This window comes from Paramormyrops kingsleyae, chromosome 7 (genome assembly GCF_048594095.1).
Source record: "Paramormyrops kingsleyae isolate MSU_618 chromosome 7, PKINGS_0.4, whole genome shotgun sequence".
Taxonomy (NCBI): Eukaryota; Metazoa; Chordata; class Actinopteri; order Osteoglossiformes; family Mormyridae; genus Paramormyrops; species Paramormyrops kingsleyae.
In genome coordinates, this window is record NC_132803.1 from 32853302 (window position 1) to 32876711 (window position 23410).

The window sequence follows — 23410 nt, forward strand, 5'->3', positions numbered from 1 at the left end:
TATTTCAAACACTCCCATTTTATTTTGGTAATTTCTAATAACATGTTTAGAAGACCAGGTCTGAAGTGTTTCATAATGCCAATAGTGAACATGGGTGATGATCGAATAGGGAACCCCTAAAACTCCCATTCATTCGGGGTCCAGAGAGTAATCAAAGATCCACCAGTCAAAGCAGGATTTAACATGTGACTGCCATAGAAACACTGCATACAGTATCAATCTGGCTGGACATGCTGGTCGGCACAGGTAAGCAGTATGTGTGTTATGACAGAGCCTAATTCGCTTATTACCGGTCAGTTATTTCACCTGCCTTTATATCTTTACTTCTCACTCCATCAAAGCCCAGAAGTTGCCTTGGGCCCGAAGCATTCCAAAGCAGCTCTTGTCTCAAGTACCCCACACCCTCACCATTATTGACCCAGCTCTTGTAATACGGTGAAACGACTTACACATGCCGAGAGATAACAAACAAGTCTCTAGTCTCACAGCAGTCCATTTACGGTCAGGGCGGGCCTGTGCCCTTCTTATTTTGTCAAGAGGGCAGCGTTGTAGGGTGTGGTGTCCGGGTGTTAGTCAGTCACTCAGGCCCACATAAACTGACCACTCCCTATAGAGAAAACCTCACCCATACTTCAACCACAATAGTAGTCCTGAAAGAGTCATCTACATGCTTGAGATCTTAGATATGGTCTTTTGTGGAAAACAGATATCACACTGTTCAAAATGACTGACAGGGGAAGTGGCAAAGATAGGGTACAATGACACCAAGAATGGGAAAAAACAATGATGACCACAGAGCTGCAAATCTGGGTTTATGAGTCATCTGGGTGCAGTATGGAAATGATCTGATCCATCTCTGTAATTCCACTTCTCACTGGGACGAATGTCATGTGCTCTGCCATATCAGACACCTACAGGGCATTTCTTGCTTTCTAGACCAGAAACTGTCTTGTCACTGTCGACAATATATCAAATTATCTTGAATCTTGAATGATTGTCATTATACGCATAAATTTTTCAGTTTGTGATTCAGGCACGCTAGATCCAAAGCAATGCAAAACAGAAATATGCTCTGCAGTTCAAAGGAGGGAGGTTCCATAGACATCCTGCTGCTTCCTGTAGCTAGCTGGCCTGCCTCTGTGTTAGAAGCTCACGGTCGTGGGCATCTGGGTCCGCTTCAAGATGGCCGACGGTCGGAGGAGGAGGCGGAATCGATGCTTTATTTCTTCTTCCGGCGGCGGCAACAGCAGCACCAGCAGGTGTAGCAGCAACTGTCCTTCTCCTCAGTCTCCTTGATTACGTAGGTGGAGCCCATGCCCTGGTAGGGCATGGGGGTCTGACCTGACGGGCCTTGGGGTCCTTGTTCTCCCTGGGGCTGGAAATTTCCATAGGGGTTGAGGGCGGAGGGGCCGGCTGCATTATAGACCGCCGCCGGATTGGCTATGACGACGCTGCCGTCTTCGACGGAGCTCAGCTTGGCGCGAGGGATGGTCACGCTGCCATAGGGGTTGTCCAGGGAGAGGTTCAAGTTGCTCATTTTGAATGATGGATAGGTGGAATAAAACGCCGGTCGCTGCGAATGGGGACAGGCGGTGAGGATGACCTAGGGAAACAGGAAATGTCCTTAAGCACCAGGAGATCGTAATGAGTTGTCTCAGGATTGGGCTGGGCCCCTCCCTTGGTGGTTAGGAATGGCTGTGTCATGCAAGTCAGAGAATGAATGACATGATTGTGAAAGGATTTTAAAAACAATCAATTATAGCCAAAGCAACAGAGTATTAAAAAACAATATGCCAGTATTTAACTGAAACTAAAAATAATCTACAGGGATGTTACATTTTGCCTTGTGCCTTTCTAAGATTTTATTTATTTTGTTGCATGATGTTGAGACCAATAAGAAATCCCTCCATATTCCATTTATTGACTACTTCAGTATCAGATTGATGTTGATCTTTCATGATTTTTTTTGCAGCTTGTTGAGGTACAATGTTCTATGTTTCTTCAGCAACTATACACCCCAGTAAGCAATCAAAGCGAAGCACGGGGAGGTGCTCTTACCTTGGGTTGAGCCGGGGTACTTGTTAGAGATTCATATCACACCACATTCTCCAGATTAGTCCCCTCTGCGCCTGCCGCTTGAATGAGGAGCGAGCCTGACACACGGCATGGGAGTACTGCGTTCCTGCACACCTTACATGCACCTGGCCCTGCCCCCTGGGGGGGGGGGGGGTGGTGGCGTCAAGACAACCGGTTTGGGAATGCAACGTCACTGAGTTTCACTTGGCTGCCCTCGCTATGGCAACACTACCTGTGACCACCCCCCCGTGCGCCACCTATGTATAAGAACATTCCCATTATTACCTGCTCCAGGGGCACATTCAACCCTGGTCAAATAAAATCTCCCCATTAATTAGTCCCGAAGAGCAGCAGCATGTGACCTTGTAATGTGCAGGGGCTGTTACCGTGGTCCGTATATATTCCCAAAGGTAATTCCTGCACTGTGCTGAAAATATTGATGCAACTGTCAAAACTGTATTTTGAACACGTGCCCAGGAAGACAGGAAATTTACCAATCAACAAGGCTGGTCACGATACAACCAACATGGTGCTGCTATACAACACCGACGTGATGAACATAGCACATTACGGGGTTATCTGGCAAAGTAAATAAACAAAGGCGTCTACGGGCTTTCTGAAACTGTGACTCATTATTCAGCGAACTGAAACAGGGCTGCTTGCGTAACCGTCCGCTTCGGTAACAAAACTCTGAGTTTTCAATGACAAACAGTGACCTTCTCTTCAGTTTCTGACCCCAGAAATGTGCACATTTCACATCTCATTGTACTGCAGTTTGTTATAATAAACAAAGGGAAACACTTGCTTTCAGAAATTATTTTAGCGTACTGTTACTGCATTTTTACCAGTCTGAACAACCGTGTTTTAAAATCTGTGTTTTCTCAGGAAGTGTCATTATTGGACAAACCCGGTACATCTTGACGAAATAAGATTTAACACATCTTTTTAGGACCTACGAAACCTGTGCACAGCTGTGATTTAAGAATGCAATATTGTTTTAGGGTATAAAATGCTTTTTGGGGTTTTAGGGTTAAATGCTATTTTTTATCATTTCAAAAAATATGCATCACAAAAAGCAAAAGAGCACAGGAAGTGATGTATACAGTCAGAAATCTTGAGCAAACAAACCAAAAACCATAAATTACACAAATGCCATAAGAAATGCGAGTGAATTTCATGAATAACTGGCAAACCATGAAAGTGGCATTTAGATGAATACTTACATGAAGCATTCATTTTCAGGTACACAGCAATGACTAACCCTAGCCTGAAACCAAACGTCTATATAACCAGAACCCTAATAGAAATCCTAACCATAACCACAGCCCAACCCTAATCCAAACCCTACCTCAATCTTGTCAATGTTTCATTTAACTGTGTATACAGCTGAAATAAACTTACTTCACTTGGAAAAAAAACAATGCACTATATAATGTAATACTGTAATATTGTATATGTCAATATTTCTGCTCTACAATATTAGTTGAATTTGTTACCTTGCAAAGATATTGGATACATTTTCATGATCTTTTCTTCATGTATACACATTTTTTGTAATTTGTGGAAAACAGGTTTGTACATGGGTATTGGAAATATTCCTTGTTATTGCCTTGTTTGGTAGATTCATGTTGGTATTTATAAATTTTAACTGTGTGAATATCTGCCGAAAAAGACAGGATTAGCATTGAAAATTATGACTGAAAATATCTGTGCTTAAGAGGAACTCTTATCCATAGGTATGTTTGACATTTATCGGAAATACTCTTTTTCAGGTTGGTCCAAAAGTACTGGAAACATACATTATAAGCACTGAAACAGATGCCACGAAAATTTCAATTTATAATGAACTTAATCCAGAGTGAACAAATCTTGAAGTTAACAACTTAAGTTACTCAAATAACGTAAGGCATGCAAATGTTCTAACAATTGCAAAGGTTTCATGAATACTCAGATTACGTAGGTAACACAAACTATGAATACTAATTAAGTAAAATTCTAGTTAATTGGTGATTGAAAATTGCATTCTGAAAATGACATCACATGAATACCAGATGTGTTATGAAAATAAAAAATTAAACATTGTTACGTTATACATTCTTCAAATTAGATCCAAAATCTCGTGGTCAATCCTGGGGAACTTGGAGCTTATCCCAGACAGATCAGGCCACAAAACACCTTGGAAAGGATGCCAGCCTGTCACAGCAGAATCATACTCCATTCGCTGCCTTCGCTCCCTACACAAAATCACTCTTTAGGTGTCTTCTTAGGAATTTAGTTGCAAATCAGGAAACGAAGCAGGTATGGCATCCAAGAAGAATGGTGCCCCTGTAGGCCAAAGAGAATAATTCCTCGTATTGGGTGGATTCCTCCAGTAAAATAGATACAACTGAAACAAAGCATGAAGCTGATGGAAGTGCCATAATTTTAAAAAAGTAGAGTGCAGCAAGTGTGCGAAGCGAAAAGAGCAGGTCTTACAGGTCTTCAGCAGACATTTTTATGCAAAGTGACTGGGGGTTAAGGGCCTTTGCTCAGGGGCCCAACAGTGACATCACTCCACCTGGGATTTGGATTGGTGCCCTTCTGATAACAGACAAAACAGGCAAAACCTTCATTCACAGAAGTGTTTCTAAAACCCGCCCCTGCCCTTGCTCCCCCAGCCAGAACGTTTCCATTCCAGCTCCACCTTAATCAGGCTTATGTGGTCCTGAAAAGGCTAATAATTAATGTAGCGGGTTGAAGGCAGTGTGAACTGGAATGAAAACATTCTGGTGGGGGGCGCCAGGAAAAGGACTGAGAACTACCGATTCACAGTAACTACCCTTACTCATAAGATTAAGTAGCAAACGAAGAAAATGTATTTTAAAGTTTATAAATTTTGCAATGCACTAGTACAGAGGTGGGCAATCTTATCCGCAAAGGGCCGGTGCGTTATGTGGGTTTTTGCTGCAACTCCCTAATTAGATTACTAATTAGAGGACTGATTGGCTGAAGAGTCCCCACACCTGGGTTTGAACAGCTAACCTACAGGTTATCCCAAAAACCTGCATACACACCGACCCTTTGTGGATAAGACTGTCCACCCCTGTACTAGTATATCACTTCAGTTCTGCAATATCAATGTCATCATCCATTACCTAAGAATGCAGCTGAAGTAATTCATCTGGCAAATAAATATCCTTAAATATGTTGCTAAAGTAAGCTTTCTTAAGCTTTTTTTTCCCATTTTTACATCATTAAAGGCAGCACCATTACCACATTTGCGAGACAACACACTAGACCTTGTAATTATATAATGAATTTATTAAGTAGTGAAACAGACTCCAAGATGTAATACGCTGATCACCCATCACTGTATTTTTCTCTTAAAGAATTGGCAAAAATGCAATAGTAACATTTTTGTTGATTACTTTTTGGTTTCGAAATTAAAAGTTTATGAAATGTGAGATGACTGAAATGTGTCAAGTATCTTACTTTTCAGGTATAAAAATAAATGTGGAGCCCGGTGAGGCCAAGGGAGACACCCAGCCCTGGCGTCCGAGCCGGATGCCCTCGTGTGCGTCTCGCTCTCCCCTCCACCCCCATCACCAGCCCCCCCCCCCACAAGAACCCAGAACCAGCCTTTTGCTGTGTGCACAGCCCAGTTTGTGGTCTCATTCTCTCACAGCAGCAGCACAGTCACACACATCCCATAATAGACCAAAAAAAAAATGCAACCTCAGAGTAGGGAAATATGTGTGTGTGTGAGTGTAAAAAAAAAAAAAAAAAAAAGGTTTGGCACTACAACAGAAAAACAAAAATATAAAATATTTGCCTAAGTGAACACCTCTGTTTCAATTACAGTATCATAATTAATACAATATTAATATCAGTATTACATTAAAACGGCAGGTTTTGTTTTCACTGAAAACATCCATTCGAAAAACCTGTGTCGAGTGGACTACAACCAGACTTAGCTGCATGCCACAATAACCCTCTTAGAAATGTCTCCGCAAACAGAAAAAAATGACAGCCGGAAGAAGAAAACGACATTCAGCCTGACGCGTCGAAGGACTGATGCAAAGCAAAACGAGAAAAATGACACAGCGATAAATGATACCCCCCACCCAAAAAAAAAAAAAAAACACTGAAATGTTCTTAGGCACTGATGAAGAACCCTTGCAACATTTTTCATAAGTTCTAGGATTATTTAACTGGTACGTCAAAGAAAAGGTGGACAGACTGCTATTGAATTAGAAAGCAATGCATAACTGGTGAAAAACTGTGGATATACAAGCCCTGAAACATTCTGCTATTTGCAACATAGCACACATTTTTGGACACTAAGTTTAAAGGGCAAGTCGTCCTTAAATGACAGGTGCAAACTGGGGGTTGTAGTCATTTGCGTCCTTCAGTCCAGTAGATGAAAATGAAGGTAACACTCTTGTTTTCTGACAGAAACGGGGAAATCAGAAATGCACCAGGACTATGTGGTGGAGGAAGGATTCCTGCATGGATATTTAGATGGAAGTGACACGACTGAGTGTGAGGGTAATGGGATCGACCGATGTCAGGGCTCGTCTTTCAACCAGTCACGGCTGCTAGTGCTGGAAGGAATGGGAGACAGGCATGACAATTACAGTAAGCATTTGATGGGCTCTGAGTACCGTGACCATCTCCTGGGGTTATTTCTCCTGTTTGAACTCTTCATCCAGTGGGTTAGCAGATCCATCGGAAGGAAGGGAGAGATAGTGTGTCACTAAAGTATCCAGGGCAGGAAGGCAGGAATGCAAAAAGGAAAGGAAAGAGAGCAGTGGGCAGAGGAAAAGTAAAAGATGATTTCAGGAAGTCGGCTCATTCCTGCCGTGCAGACAGGAGTCGGCCATCCTGTGTCTCTGGTCAGTACCATTCGCCTCTAGGAAGCGACCGCGAGTCAGTGTGTGCGCAAACACAGCGTAATTTTCAGAAAATCCCCCCCCACCCCCTCCCCACGGAGAGAGTCACCCTGACAAAGGCATTGTGCAGTTACAAAAAGAATAAATGCTAAATTAGAGACAGCAACAAAAAAATCTCTATTTTCATGTGTTAAGTGGTACAAGAAATTAGTTAAACTATGGTAAACATTTAAAATAAAAAAATAAAAATAAAAAAAAACAGGTGGGGAGACCTGACCAAAGATGCGACGACAGAAGTGCGTATCCCTGTGTGTACAAGTGAGCGAGTGAGAGTGCGAGTGAAAAGGGCGTCAAGGCCGACGCATGCGTTCACATGTGCTAATCGCTTAGTTAGCATGTGCGCGAGTGCGCACTTGTGCGCATGTCCACATTCCTCCTCAGCTTGTCCGCTCACATCAACTGTCCCCACACCCCAGCCCCTCACATGGTCCCCAGTGCCTCCCCGAATCGGATCTTCTGGCCGGGCTTGAGGCTGAAGGTGAAGTCTCGTGGGGCCTCGAAGAGCAGCACGATGGTGGAGCCCAGGTTGAACTCGCCCAGGTGCTCGCCTTTGCGCATGCACACTCCCTCCTGGTTGCCATTGGAGACGTAGCTGAAGTCGTTGTAAGAGCCTTTGCTGTAGCGGGGGCTGTTGGTGTGCAGCTCCTGCGTGGAGGAAAGAAAGGTCGTCACGTCCGGCCGGCCTACATTTCTGCGAGGAAGCAAGTCTGTATTGTGTTTGAATCTCGCCGGTCGTTTAACAAAAGCAAAGCTTCTTACAGAGTAGTAAAGACCATTTCTTCAATAAAAGGAACAAAACAGACTTCAAATATGACATCCATGGATGCAATGCCTATCGTGATCTGTGCTGAAATGAATCCTTCTGATCCACATGGAAAATACAAGTTCCAACGGGATGGGGGGCGGGGGGCAGCTCCGGGCTATACAGACCTCAGGGGGGCTCTGGCCACCGAGCCCTCTGACAGGGACACACTGGTCTCCACCAGCAGAAGCCAGCTGATAAAGGCGATGGAAGGCAGCAGACGGCAACTAACCGCTGCTCATTCCTCTGCCTATGGTACAGCTAGTGTTATGCTTCCCCCATGCACTCAGTTTAATTCCTTAATTGCTACATTTCATTAATCTAAGTATTGATCTTTTATATTTCCAGAGGCTGGAAAAGACCTCAAGCCTTGTTTCTCACGCTGCTTGAACATCCATCATCCTGTTTTCTCGGGGAGCAGTAGGACAAGCCATTATGAACAGTAAACATTAAGAAAGTTGCTCTATAGCCTTGTAAAGTGGCATTTAGCTACATGCTAACAAGCTGCTGTATCTACTCTTGTAAAGTGGCATTTAGCTACATGCTAACAAGCTGCTGTATCTATAGCCTTGTAAAGCAGTATTTAGCTACATGCTAACAAGCTGCTGTATCTATAGCCTTGTAAAATGGCATTTAGCTACATGCCCACATGCTGCTGTATCTAGCCTTGTAAAGTGGCATTTAGCTATATGCTAATAAGCTGCTGTATCTAGCCTAGTAAAACAGTATTTAGCTACATGCTAACAAGCTGCTGTATCTAGCCTTGTAAAGCAGCATTTAGCTACATGCTAACAAGCTGCTGTATCTAGCCTTGTAAAGCAGCATTTAGCTACATGCTAACAAGCTGCTGTATCTAGCCTTGTAAAGCAGCATTTAGCTACATGCTAACAAGCTGCTGTATCTAGCCTAGTAAAGCAGTATTTAGCTACATGCTAACATGCTTCTGGGGCTTGTTTGCAATCATTCACACACCTTGTCGAAGTAGATGCGGATGGAGCCCACGTTGGTGGCGCCCACGGCGGTGAGTGAGAAGAAACCGTGTGTCCACTCGCCACACAGGACCACACGCTCGTTGTGGCAGAACAGCTCTTTGATCCAGCGCGCAACGCCCGGGTTCACGGACATCAGGGAGCCTAGGGGGAGAGCATGCACCCAAACATGTCAGAAAGGCATGCGCCAGAGCCGGGTTTGTGCTCCCGGGTTAGGTTTATTCATACCGGTGAACAGGGGCGTCGATAGAGGTTTTGGGTCCCATGAAACCATATCATATTGGGCCCCAGTCCCGACCAATATTCCAGGTTTTTACCAAATTTTTCAGGGCCCCTGTCACTCCGAGGCCCCTTGGAATTGTCCTAACTCCATCCACAGTGATTACCCTGGATCAAAACATTAATTAGCTAATGGAGAAATTGTTTATATACAAATAAATTTTGCAATGCACCAGCAAATCACTTAAGTTTTGCAGTGTCAACCCACAAGGCTCGAGCAATTCTTCTGCCAAATACGTAACCTTACACTGCCAAAGTAGCTTAACTACAAGGTGTGCTTCATTTTGGTTGGTTTTGTTGTGCTAAACAGCAGTTCTATTCCCATATTTGCAAGTCACCTCAATTATTGCAAAGAGAAGGAAATTAAACTGCAAACATAGCCTGCACTGTGCTTCTAACATATTCCTAATTTGTATGTCACCGAGTCTCATTTCATCGTCGTTTTCCTCCTCTTTCATAACCCGTGGTACGGACATCATTCTCGGGGCTTCTACACCGCTGATAGCCAAAGATGGACCAGGATCAAACACTGTTAGACGCCTCTTAGCCAGTTTGCTTTCATTTGTTTTTAAAGCCACAAACGCTTTCGTTTTAGCAGCAATTGATGCAAACAAAATACTTTAACAGGTTATAGTTACAGTGCTAAAACTAAGAGTGAAAGTGACTAATTGTTATTGTTGACACCACAGCACACAGTGCTACACAACAAAACGTGTCCTCTGCATTTAACCCGTAAGTGACATAGCAGTGGGCAGCTATTATTTACGCCTGGAGAGCAGTGCGTGGGGGTGATACCTTGATCAGCGTATCTAGGTGCTACGCTGATGGTCAGGGATTCGAACCAGCAACCTTCCTGTCACAAGCACGCTGCCTTAACCATAAGGTCACTACTGCCCTCAGTACACAGTACATGGGTCCCTGCACGTTTCGCTTACATGGCATTCGGTTGCACTTTTGAAAATCCTTCAGAACCTCCTGGCTGGATATCGGTCAGGAAAATGAAAGAAAACGATGTGTCATTCAAACGGACTATTAGGAAACAGACACTGGGCGTCTTCTGATCAATTATAATCACTTTTTCCACATCCTATTAGAGTGCGGTTGAAACTTCTGGACCATTTCGAAGCATTTTCTAAAAACAGCCAATTATGTTTGAAGAGGGTGGTATTAAATACCTAGAGAGGAGGGGCGGGTGCACTTTGGTGGGGGACGGAGTGGGTGGGGGACGGGGCACTCACCTGGAAAATGGCGCCGATGTGCCACCCTCCAGTCAGTAGGCGAGTGGAAGCAGTGGTAGTCCCCTGGAGCCAGGTAGACTACGCAGTGGAAGAGCTCGTTGCCCTCCTTGGTCACCAGCATGTCCTGGAACGAGCTGGGTTCCGCCACTTCTGGATGCACAGAGATCAGACCATGGTTCAGGGCCGGAGGGACACAGGGTGGGGGGGTGACAGACGTGCGCGGTGCTTACTTCTGCTGGAGGCCAGGCTCTCCGCCCAAGTCTGCGGCCCCAGGAAGGTCTCCAGGGAGTAGGTCACCCCCTTCACCTGCTCCACCTCACAGTTACGCACCCTCCCGAAATGGAGAATCTTTCCATCTGCTGGACTGATCTGAGAAAGAAAAAAAAAAACAAAAAAAAAACAAGTCACCATGGTAACCCAGACACATCCACGCTAACAGTAATTAGTCGCAACGTCGGCTACATGCCAGATGGGTAACTCCTGGCTAGATGCTGCTGGGAGATGAATATCGACAACGGTGCCCCCGCACGCACACACTCACGCACACTCACTCACCACGCAGTGCGAGTCGCACACGGGCCGCGCCTGAGGCTTCAGCTTGCGCCGGAAGAACTCGCTGAGGTTGCGGTAGTGGTGCAGGTCCTCTACGGCAGCCTCCTTCATGTTCACCCCGAACGTCCAGATGTACAGGCTGTAGATGGGCTTCCTCAGCCAGGTCGGCAGCTCCACCTGGTTCAGGCGGCCCCAGGCTCGCGACAGTAGCCGCGTCGGGATGGACTTGTACAGAGCGACCTGTAGGGGGCGGCATACCCAGTCAAACACACGCCTTGCCGGTCCTGCAACTGCTACCATATGCTAATGCAACCAGTCAAGCAAGTTCACTGTGTGGGCTATTTAAGGACTAACCAGCTTTACAGTGATAACCCGCAACTAGTTTAGAAGGCAGCAGAATGCAATTAAGGACAGAATGTACTGGGAAAGTAATGAAGGAAACACCAAGAAGACAATCCCTGGCACAAAGAACCGAACCCATCAACGGCTAATCTGTGTAGATCTGGGGTGAGTTTCCCGAAGCCTTCTTAACGCTATGTTGTTCGTTAGTTCTATCTTTTAACACAGAACTTAAGAACAACATAGCATTAAGAACGCTTCGGGAAACTCACCCCTAGTCAATATTACAATCACTGTTAAAAATGCCCAATGGGGAATAAAGCTTGTAGAGTAACCCAACCTTGACTTAAATTCACCTGTTGTATGTTCAATAATTGACTTAGATATTTCATTTAAAATGATTATTGAACACAGAACATTCAAGTTTAAGTGTGAACTGGTTATTATAGAAGGTGCTCATTTCTGGCTTATGTGCCATTACTGCCCTCTAGTGGTCGAAAGAGTCAAAGTTCCTGCGCCATATTTTCCAGGAGTTGATACTAATGAAAGATTCAGGTGAAGCAAATTGTGTAATGTCATGTGACAGTGGCAATATTTAAAACATTTGTTTCCTTTTACTCTTCCAGGCTTCATTGTGCTTGCAAACAGCAATTATTACTTCACAATAAAAAAAAAAGTCTTAGCAATCAATGCAGTGCAACACGAAAACCGCTTCAAAACAGAGGGTCCCTCACCAATACAGAGCTGCTGATCTTTGCTCCTATACATTATCCAGTCGAGTAATAGAGTGCAAGATACATTTAAAAAATGCACACACACCCTGATGGTAGGAACTCTCAACTTCAGTTTTCAAGAGCCTTGCGTTAAAGTAAGTATTTTAAGAATAACATTAGCGTTACCATTTGTGGTTTTTAAACTCTGAAATTGGAACGTCACCCAAGGTGTCGGCTATATTTAAACGCAGAAAATTGTAGAACATTTAAACTGGGCTGAGGGGGGAACTCGACGGAAATCATTAAAATACTGGTGCCGCCTTCTCCAAAGCTTCGCTCCAGACAAAGGATCCGCTGGCGTCGGCTCGGGGACAAAGGGACCTCTCATAGAGCAGCGGTGTGACATGGATCGACGCCCGGCCCACTCACATGGGACCGAGCATCCGCACTAGCGGGCTTCGTCTTTAGGAAAATCTGAGGGAGACCTTCTCACTCTGGATGCTGAGTTCTTACGCACTCACAATCTCACACGTGCACACACACGGGTCAGCGACAGGGGGCTTTAACTCCGCCCCAGTCCCAAGACCCCGCCCCCCACCTCAAATACTCACCCTGCTGGTGGGCCGCCAGCCCGCCTTGGCCAAGGGTTTGAGGACTCCGAAGGGTAGCAAGTAGTAGAGGAAGGACAGCGGCCATGAGCGCAGCCGCAAGGCGGGTCGGGACATGCAGCTCAACTGGCCCAGGCGCCGCCGCAAGGCCAGCTGGGGGAACTGCAACCTGCACAGCCACGCGCGCACACATGTGCCAGAGGTGACAGGGGGAGGGGGAGGGGCACGTACGCGCACGCAGACAGGGAGGCAGGTGTGTAAGCGGCAGGTGTGGAGCGGAGACGGACGAATTTAAAACACAAAACAAGCAAGAAAGGCAGACAAACAGATACACAGGACCACAGAAAGACAAAGAGATGGAGAGGCGAGATTAGAGCTAAATACAAAGGCCACTCATTCGCTCTCTGTAAAAAAAAAAGAACAGCCCCCACACCCCCCCGCAATCACAGCTCTATGCAAACGCCTCCCCATTCCCTATTGCAGAGAGCTCTTTCCAAAGGTGGAACTTTTTAAAGCAAAAATATTATTCAGAAACTATTTCCATCCACACCGCCGCTACATCAGCAGCGACCCCATCGGCTTGCTCTGCGCCTCCAGTGTGGTCCCCTGGAGTCCGATCTCAGCGCATTTGCATGACAGAATGCGCAGGGCTGATCTGTAGGGTTGCGCATGCAGGGGCAGGGCATGCTGGGTAGGGCAGCGGGCAGAGCGGGGCGGCGGCAAAGGCAGGAGTGACCATGGCAATGAAAGAGTCCTAAGATTGCTCAACAGAGAGAGAGAGATACCATGGCCAGTGGACGTGCTACGTAATTAGCCTAACTGCTTGGATGCATTTTTTGATTCGGTAGTTGCAAGTAGTCGAGGATGGGGGCGGGACTTTGATGAACACATGATCTGACTGGATGAAGAGGATGTCCGTCAATATGGTGCGGGATCCGAAAAACAAGCCACGTGATCAGAGCACGCATTTGTTGGACAAAGTTGGGGATGGCGGTTAGATGGCAAAAATGCAGGACGTGTAAATTCAAGGTGACCTGCCCCCTACACGCATGTTCGCAAAGACAGAGGCTTCACGGGGACAGGAAGGCCGTCAGAGGGGATTGACACAAGGTGACACCACAACCCGGCAAAGAAGGATTAGCCTCTGCGTGCCGTGGAAGTGGGTCATGCTGGCCTCTGGAAGCGCTAAGCCAGGCCCGATTAGCCGAGCGGACATGGCCCACCTGGTGGACGGTAGCCGTAGGGCTATCTTTAGGGATAAGAAGTCCTGTCGCCTGGGCTGCAGGAGATTCGGACACATGCAACGTGTCCGTTCACAAAACCACACCACAGGCAGCTAAACCAATCAAAATGCTGCTAGAGCGTTTCCTCTTCCTCATGCTTCTTGATCATCTCCACTCATTGGTGAGTTCCTGTTGAAGCACCACACATTTTTAAGGACTAATGCATGTTATTTGTAACATTCTTTGACCGTTTATAAACATTACCGCCAATAATAGTGTGGTAATTTTTAAAGCGTAATGCTAAAAATGCGAGGTGTTTCCACAACTTTAGCCACTACCGTATAATTCTGTATGTATGAGGGTGTAACGGGAAATAAAAACAAGTCACTACATATCACACAGATGCATAAATGAGCTCCTCCACAGCGCCTCAGCACAAAGACTTTACAATGCATTTTTATAGGCTAGGGCAGTGTTCCCCAATCCAGTCCTCAGGGAACAAAAATGTGGACTGTCTGGTAGGGAGCAAAGACATGGACCGACTCTGGGTCCCCGAGGACGAGAGTGGGAAACACCGGGCTAGGGAAACGAATCCGAAAATCACTGAACGAGGAGAATCCAAAGACAACCAACGGGACACTCGGGTCATCGCTGACGGGGAGCGCGGCAAAACAGCATCGCTCATTCCTGAATAATTCAGAAGAAAAAAGTTCAAAGGAGCACAGCCGTTACTCCTCTCGTAGTGTTAGGTGATCGGCTGCAGTCCACCCTAGCTAGCCACAGCAAAATAGATTTCCTGTTGCTTAGCAACGATTTATTTGCCCTCCTGAGGGACTAAGTCCTAAGGCAGAAGAACGACGTGTAATAAATCCACCCAGTAAAATTTATGTTATTAAAAAGTGCCCTTACGCTGACTTTAAACATGCGGTAAGCTACTCCAGACGGGGTTATACTGCGAACAGTCACAGAACAGCGAGCGCTCTGCCTGATGCTAGGTGATGACCTTTAGCGGTTGCCGTCTTGTCAAGGAAACCTGGCCATTCGTGCCTTACTGCTTTGGGGGGGGCGGGCATGTATACACCCTAGGAACCAGAACACGCGCACGAGCATGCTGAATGTTTCAAGATGCAGCCGGCTCACTTCCTGTCCAAAAAAGCGAACGGTCATTGTTTTTTCCGCTTTGACCAGACGGATCATCAGACTACTTCTGCTAGGTCCAGGGTCACCAATGGTGCACGGGTCTCACACCGAATCAGGCTACTTCTGCTACGTCCAGGGTCACCAAGGGTGCACGGGTCTCACACCGAATCAGGCTACTTCTGCTACGTCCAGGGTCACCAATGGTGCACGGGTCTCACACCGAATCAGGCTACTTCAGAAACAGGGATTCAGGAATTTAAAAAAATAAATCTGAGGATGGAGAATTTTTTTTGGGGTTAGTTCAAAAATAGTCCGTGGCCAGAAATAAGAATTTTTGTATTAAACCAGAATGATCAAAATGAAATGTGGTGAACAGACCTTGGCTCTATGGCAACACATACAGACAGTGTGTCTATGACAAGCATGTGCAGAGATATTTAGATGGGCAGAGAATTGGACCCCGAATATGGGTACCTCCCTCACCTTCACAGTAGACTGTCACAATGAATATTCCGTCAAACTTTAGCAGGATTATTTTGGTTTTCCTGCAATGAAATAGCAACAATGATCCTGCAGTTTGGAACCGCGAAGGAAGGCGATTGTTCTGCTGGCCAGAGTGTCTGTATTTGCAGAGTTCTGGAGTTTTGTTGTCACTGAAAAGCTTTACATTCAGCTCAGATGCTTCAGCTACTGCATAAACCCACTGCAGTATCAGGTATCCTGTACCACCAACACATTTTGTGCTGGTTTCAAGCCATATTGCGCAATTTTTTTGGGGAAGTACTTGGGCTGGAATCGGGAAACCCTGACCCAGCTGCAGCCTTGGCGTGAATGACCGGATCTCGGCCCCCCCAGGCTGAAGGAGAGGGATGTAACCAGTCCGGATGCCACGAAGATTCACTGCTCTGCCGGAACCATGAAGCACTCCATCTGGACGCACGATCATGTTTACACATCTCTCATGGTATCCATGACATCACTTAAATACAAACATATACAACACCTGGTGTATCTCGTAGTCGTCAGTGGCTGTACAGCTACAAAAACTGAGCCACATCACTTCCTGCACTCTCCATATGCATGAGATAATTCTCTTTCATCTCATCCAGTCTACCACTTGTCAATTTTAGTTTTTTCTCCAAAGCTCATTACAGTGTAGTGCAGATTATGCCTGCATTAATTAACACTTAAATTGGCCTTTCCAAGCTCAATTCTAATTTCGATTCATGGCACTTGAGGAAGAGACACAATATATTCAGAAATGAACAAAAATAAATAAATCAAGTGGGACAGGAGCTGTGGCCCACATCCATCAGGAAAAAGCATCGGGAAGATGAAAGACAAACAGTCTAAATAGATATTCACCTATCAATACGATTAAGGTAACATCAATGCCTGTTATTCTTAATGAAGACATTAGCCAGCCTACCGACATGTTTAATTAGTTACCGCTCTGTAATGCTTCGCTGCTTATCGCGATCAAACACCGCCACACTGTCAAGTTTAATAAAACATTAACAACAACAATTACACATCGATCCCAACAACTATGTGTTGCTATATTTAAAAATCCACTTTTGAAGTGCATATGCATATAGGAGTACTGATAGCAAGTAAAATAATGAAGGAACGAAAATTGACCAGTGAATTTTTACTTGAAACGGTTATAAATATGTAAAGGGAATTTTGTACTTTATTAAAGTGCATTTTTGATAAACTGAATAAACTGAACAACAATATCAGACTAAGTCTGAAATGCAAAGGCTCCACTTACTCGCCGGTTATTAATAGACACCAGAGGGAAACGCATCTCCACAAAATGCGAGTCTGATGACAGACGTGCTGAACGCCACTGGCTGGTGACGGCCCCTTTGTGGATGCCGGTGGTTACCCGGGGGGGCCTGGCACGGTGCCACCGCCACAGGGACAGCCAAGTATCCCCCGGGAAGGGGGGGGGGGGGTGGCACCGGCGGAGCCAACTGAGCTTCATTCAGCGGGGTTTCAGGGAGACAGACACGGCCCTGAGGGACCAGACCCGCAATGCCGCAGCTGAGTTCCACTCGACTGCCCCAGTTGCGATTGCAGCGGCACCCTGGGGGCTCCCTGTGTCGTCGCAGTGTGACACTGCATCACTGCCTACACTGGAACTGTCTCCCATCCATTTCAAAATCCACAAAAAAATTTTAGTGCAGAAATGCAAGCCACTGACCTGTACACAAATACAAGCCCCCCCACCCCTTCTGCTCTCTGCATTAACGATGCAAACAAACAGAAAAGATGGCAACAAGAAACGATGTCCCTTCTGTTTCTGTTCTATATCAAGCTCTTCCCCCCTCTCTCTCTCTCTCTCTCTCTCTCTCACACACACACACACACACATACTTATCCACCCCCCCTTACATTTTCATTGCAGGGAAACACTGGCCAATCACTGAGTCTCCCCCAGTTTCTTGCTCGTATCCTGCACATCCTCAGAACAATGTGCCACAGAAAAAGAAAAAAAAAGAAGAAAAAAAAACAGCAGGTCAACACCACCCCGGGGGGGGGGATGAGCCAGGAGGCGGGGATGGGGGAGGGGGTGGGTGGGGGAGGGGGTGGCCTCTCTGACAGATCAGGCCGAGCTGCCGGCGTTCAGTGGAGGCTTTGTACTGCGTTACCCCTGTTCCTGGCAGCCAGAGGCAGGGGGCAGAAAATGAGACAGATCTGCAGAAGCGCTTTGAAAAGGTGGGTGCACACGCACAGCAGAAATGCAGTCATCTCTGCCTGCCTGCCTGCTTAATCCCCCCCCCACCTCAGTGTCAACACGTATGCTTGATATTCCCGCCCCTACCAGCTCCCGTTCTGCTGAAATACACTGTCACTCGGATCTCTCTCTCTCTCTCATGCTCTCTCTCTCTCTCTCTCTCTCCGCGGGTGGCGCGCCCCGCCATACCTGAATCGGGTCCTGTGGCTGAGGGCGGGGACCCCCGAGACGCCCTGGCCGGCCCCGCCGCTGCCGCCGGGCCCCTGCTCCGCCCCCGCTGCCCTGGAGCTGAGCAGCCGCAGCCTGCGCACATCAACTCGCACCCGGTGCAGATTGAAGCACGGCGACGGGCTATGCAAAGACCTGCAGCATCTCACCATTTCCCCGGGCTCCGCGCGGGCGGCTGCTGCTGCTGCTGCTGCTGTACGCTCCACTGACACATGATCCCTGGGCTCGCTCGCTCTCTGCGCCCCTCCACCTCTCACTGCGAGTCTCTCCCCCCGTCTGAGCGCCGCTCGGCCGCCCTGCTCAGCCTCAGCCCCCCCGCCGGACGTGACGTGGGCCCTTGGGTGGCGCCTCCGCTCCCTGCTCCTCCTCTCTGCTCCTCCTACTCCTCAGCCCGGGCCACTCAGGCTCCTTTTGTCCAGGCGATTCTGCAGCAGTGCTGGGGTCGCGAGAGGGGGGGGGGGTGCAAGAGGGGTGGCAATTGTCCTCTGCTTTTCCGATGTCGTCCGCGGAGAAGGGAGGAGAGGAGCGGGTCACGGGCAGCTTTGTGGAGAGAAACAATCTCATCATTTCGACTCGCCAGGCCGGCCGGCCGTTGGCTCATCGTCGCCCCCCAGGGACCAGGGGCTGTGCTGCACCGGCACACTGTTTGTTTTCGTACCACAAACAAACAAGCTCAGCTGCACAACTCTCTCAAAATAAATAAATACTAAAATAACAATAAATAACTAAAAACCCGGCAAAACTTATTATAGCCGAGTGTTTTTAAAGGGCTTAAAAAAGTAGGGAAAACACACAGGATTACCAGGTATAAACCTGGAGCTGATGGAGCGAGGGATGACCTTGAGTGTCATGTGGCCAGATTATTAAAATGAAACAATCAGAAATGAATGAGGAAACATTAACAGATTCAATTAGTATAAATAAAGCTGATGAACGTGAGGCTAAAATTATAATACATATGCAGTAATCACATTAAATGTGATTATAATGGCTAGTAATTGTTGTTATTATTGATAAAAATAAGGAAATGCCTCTTGTAACTTCACATATAATTATCATGATCAGAAACTATTTTGTTACTTTGATAATCACCAACGAAAAACATTGGTCTTTAATCTTAAAATAGTGAAATAGTAATATTTATTAAAAACGCAGGCGTAAATAATTTAACCTGCCAGTGTACATTCTAATGTATACACACACACACATACAACTATGAACTGCAAAATAAATTCTGAGAGATTAAAAAAGGTGATTTTAAAATTACAATATGTGGGTGTGAGAATGTAATTAACTAGACTGCATATCTGCCAAAATAAACAGCAGGGTAGTGTATTACAAGCCGATGCGCTTTTTCTTATGAAGATGTCTAAACTAATGATCGGAAATGAAACAATCTGTAAAAAACCACCAAAGCATGAGTAACTGTCTGCTGAACTCAGTGACGACAGTGAATGAGGGATCTCTCACCATGACTGACACAGGAAAAGTGACATCACATGTTTCCTCTCCTAAAAGCTCTTTAGTGGTTTAAACACAGTGACTCTTACACAAAGAAAATTAACTAAAAAACCAGAAAAAACTAATTATGGTTATGAATTACCGTGAAAACATGACATGGCCAACTATAACATCATGAGAATCCTAGAAACAGGCTGTTTATTGTTGTAACCCTGTAATAATCTTAAAAAAAAAGCAACATAGTTTAAATAAACTATACGCATAGAAATTCAGATAGACATTTAATGGTCTGTGGTGAAAACTAGAATACAAAAAAAAACTCACCTCAAGTATTTTACTTCAGAAGTAACACACACACACACACACACCGCATGTCAGTTACAAGTAATACAAACTCAGAAAGTGCCTCTCCTTAAGTCCCTTAAACAAAGTGAGCAGTGAGCGGTATATTGGGAAGTTTCTAGTATTTTTCAAAACTAGTTAAAGGCACAGGCCCTCCAGTTCTGTATTATACAGAAACGAAGTACAATGGGGAAGATGTAAATCCCCTTTAAGACTGAGGAGGCGGGCAGATTGAAGAGCAATGATGTCACATTACCGAAACAAAGCCTCCTGGGTAAAGTCACCCCATAGAAGAATTCTTCCTCGGGGGAGAAAAAAAGAAAGAAAAAAAAAAAAAAACCTTCAGTCAGCCAAGAGTTTTCCTGTTTCTACACAAGGTTTGTGTAAGTAGACAGACGGTAACTTCTTCACCGTTAGCTTTTTAAGCTGATACGCTATACATAATAAGACCTGAGGCGCAGCCATGATGTAATGCGAACAAAGTATGAAAGAAAAAGCATTTCACTTTCCATTCTCACTGTGGGATTGAGCTGAAGAGCAGGATTGTGCAAACGGAAACTGTGCTTCTGGTTCTTCTTCTGCAAACCAAAGTCATTTAATGCACATGCATTAAACTGTAGGACAATTATCTTCATGCCCCCCCCCCCCCCCCCATGAAATTCTGCCTTTAATATCTCGCCACTATCAGACACACACAAAAAAAACAAAAACAAAACAGAGATGGGCCAGCGTGTAACTTCAGTCACGTCCCAGGGCAGCGCTCTCCCCGCAGTTACATGTGTGGCATGCCAGCCCCCCCTCAGGACTTTGGACAATGCCAAATCACTCAGATTGCCTTGACATTGCTACCCATCCCCCCCCCCCCCCCCCGACCGCATGGCATCTGTGGGGGTAGGCGGGGCTGGGTGATGTCGTCAAAACCATTTTTGGGGATCTTATTAATAAGTACCGACATGGAAGAGAATGACACTCTGGTGGCACGATGGTCTTACTTCCGACAGTGGATGTGTGTGGGGTGGGGGGGGGGAGCAAGTGACAAGCAGAAGCAGCCACGCTGGACGGGGTGACCTTTTTCCGAAACAAGAGTCATCTCACACATTGTGGCTGGCGACCAGTTTGGCTAGAAACGGCTGTTTATCCAGGCACCGGTGAATCCAGCAAAAGAAAACATCAGACCATCTTTTGCAACCCGCACACGAAAGTAACATTACTACACTTTTTAAGAGAGTAACCTTAATGACACGAGTATCAGAAGCTGTTAAAACTGCGACAGGAAGAGCTGCTTCTTCACACACACAACTCTTATACACCCTGGATGGATGATATTGGTCTCCCCCCTCCCCGTTTCAGCTCTTCAAACTCTTTGAGGACAGATTAGTCCTCGGTCGATAACTCAGAATCACCTTCCTTACCATCCTCTGTTTATGAAAACAGGGCTTTCAACAATCTCAGAGTCTAAAGACAATCGACGCACTGCTTACTCATTCTCAGACATACTGATGGGCACATATTGATGAAAATAAAGATTCCAGTAAGCAGGCAGAGTTAGGAGAATACAAATTCATAGACAAATACATGCAGGGAAGCTGACAGGGGGAGAGGCACACAAACGGACTCACGCACACTCACAACACACGCGCCGGCATCCGCACGCAATCCATCCCAGCATCCAGAGTCTTGTTTTTCCCCCCGATATCCTTTCACCTTAGAAAGAGTCAAGGCGACGGAGCCCAATCCCCTCCTCAAACACCACTCAGCCTTTAATTGTTATTATTGAATATTGGTGTCGAAGGAGCGATGGATCAGGATTCATGAAGACCCTGGGGTGGTGGGGCACGATGCCATGGCAGTGGGGATCCCTACCTGGGTCTTGTTGGCAAGCCGCGGGGGTGCCTCGATCCCCATGCTCTCCAGCTGTCGATCCTTGTAACGCCCGTACTGGTCATAGCTCAGGTAGCCCCCCCCGGTGGCCAGAAGGAGGTGCAGTGGGCGAACTCGGGGCCCCAAACCAAGGGCGGCAGCACTGAGGCGCCGACGCCCTGTGGGAAACACAATGAGAGTTAGTGTTAAAAAGACAGTGACTGAAAAGGAGACATCAAATCCATGCATTTTCTAACCCCAAGAAGGACTGGGGGGGGTCGGGCTGGAGCCAATGCCAGGCAGCATAGGGAACGACAGGAGTACAGCCTGGAAGTGCTGCTAGTCCACAGCAGGGCAGACACACACATACACACACACACAATCAGACACTAAGGGCAATTTAGAGACCGTAAGTAGGGCAACAGCACAGATTTCAGACAGTGGGAGGAAAACAAAGTACACAGAGGAGTCCCACACCACATACAGAGAACATGCAAACCCCCCCCCCCCCCCCCCCTCCCACACACACACACACACACACACGTGACTGGACTTGAAACCCCCATACTGGAGGTGTGAGTCTACAGTGCTACACACAGCACACTCTTCTAGAACTAAATGGAAATTTAAAATCAACTGGAAACGTGTATGTAAAAATGGGTGGAGGCAGAGGTGCCACCCATCACTTATATTATGTGATTGTTCCGTATTGCAAAATAAAATTATGTGTTCCGCATCATAGGGGTTTCCACCCCATAAGGAAGATGATTTGGCATTGTACAAGGTTCCGATGGGAGTAAAGCAAAAAAAGAAAAAGAAAAATGATTACACTTACCACTTGACAAAGTACGCCATGGGGCCTGCTGATCCGGCCTGATCGCTCGTGCACCAGCATGAAAAAGCAAACAGCTGGGGGGGCATAGAAATTGTTCAGACACGCAAAATAATACCATATAACATTATCTTACGACGTGCAGAGGAATGACAGCAGGAATGACAGCCTGCCTTTCCAGGTCTCCAGTTGATCCCTTCTCATGTGGATGAAACATTAACCTTTAACAGAACACGTATTTAACTAACAGGTTGACGTTAACCTTCCCCTCTACAGATCCTTCTGACCAACAATGGTTAACAACAACTATGGAAAGAGCAAATAAACGTCACGTCACATACGGAATACGAGAATTAACAAAATGCATTAACGCTTTGGTCAGAAGATTTAGCAACAGATTTACCAGAAGTAAATTTCACACAAAACATTACCACACTTGCTAATTGCTGCAGAGCAATTGTTCCATACGTACTTAGGCCGTTTAGCTCCGGAAAGGACTTCAGTTACACTTTTGATTGTTACTATGGAGTTAAGTTAGCTTAGCAGAAAGGTAGTCATGCAGGTTAAGCCTTTTATTAAAAACTGAGTTTTATGACATATTTTTAAAACGCCAAACAAACATTTTGCCAATATTAAGTTAATATTTGCAGTCATTACGTTTAACATGCTAAAAAGCAACGTGAACAAGCACAACTGCAAATACTGTAAATTATAGATCGATAACTTGTTTTTCTTCGATGTATATATGAAAGCGCACACAGTCGCTTATAGGAGGGCTTTCTAGGCAGGAAGTCATTACTGTGTGCCTTTTTTGAAATTTGTAGGTACCTGACACGACGCCCAGCTGAAACGGGCAGCGGAGAACAGCACGCCTTCAACAAGGTCGCCGCCATCTTGCCGAATTGACACGCTCCTCACGGCGTCCAATCAGAAGCCGGCAGTGACTTTAACGCGCTTTAAATATACACCGACACAAAATATTTTCATTCATTCTTTCATTTCTGTATAATCGCGGAAAACTGTAGCCATTGTTGTCATAATTGAACGGATTTTA

General features: G+C 46.1%; 1 protein-coding gene across 4 annotated transcripts; it reads right to left on the reverse strand.

The window, feature by feature from the left end:
- Window positions 1–23264, reverse strand: pisd (phosphatidylserine decarboxylase). Of its 4 annotated transcripts, none has more exons than XM_023818672.2 (10): window positions 23185–23264; window positions 22360–22433; window positions 21528–21703; window positions 10871–11107; window positions 10546–10684; window positions 10316–10465; window positions 8782–8942; window positions 3300–7652; window positions 2059–2214; window positions 1–1603 (listed from the first exon to the last, which is right to left on the reverse strand). In XM_023818672.2, the coding sequence occupies exons 1-8, from the start codon at window positions 23247–23249 to the stop codon at window positions 7428–7430; spliced, it is 1227 nt and encodes a 408-aa protein (XP_023674440.1). In that variant the 5' UTR covers window positions 23250–23264; the 3' UTR covers window positions 1–1603; window positions 2059–2214; window positions 3300–7427. The 4 variants fall into 4 exon arrangements, with proteins under 4 accessions (XP_023674440.1, XP_023674441.1, XP_072570877.1 ...); XM_023818673.2 differs by lacking the exon at window positions 23185–23264 and adding an exon at window positions 12531–12696; XM_072714776.1 differs by lacking the exons at window positions 21528–21703; window positions 22360–22433; window positions 23185–23264 and adding exons at window positions 12531–12696; window positions 18011–18208.
- Window positions 23265–23410: the final 146 nt, after the last annotated feature.

Bases quoted from the DNA above. Each gene is read 5' to 3' on its own strand.
- pisd (XM_023818670.2), bottom strand. From the start codon at position 18,013: ATGGTGAGATGCTGCAGGTCTTTGCATAGCCCGTCGCCGTGCTTCAAT. The intron at 12,697-17,822 runs GTATGGCGGGGC...GTGGCTGTGCAG, and splicing joins AGCCACAGGACCCGATTCAG to GTTGCAGTTCCCCCAGCTGG. The intron at 11,108-12,530 runs GTGAGTATTTGA...CGCCCCCTACAG, and splicing joins GCTGGCGGCCCACCAGCAGG to GTCGCTCTGTACAAGTCCAT.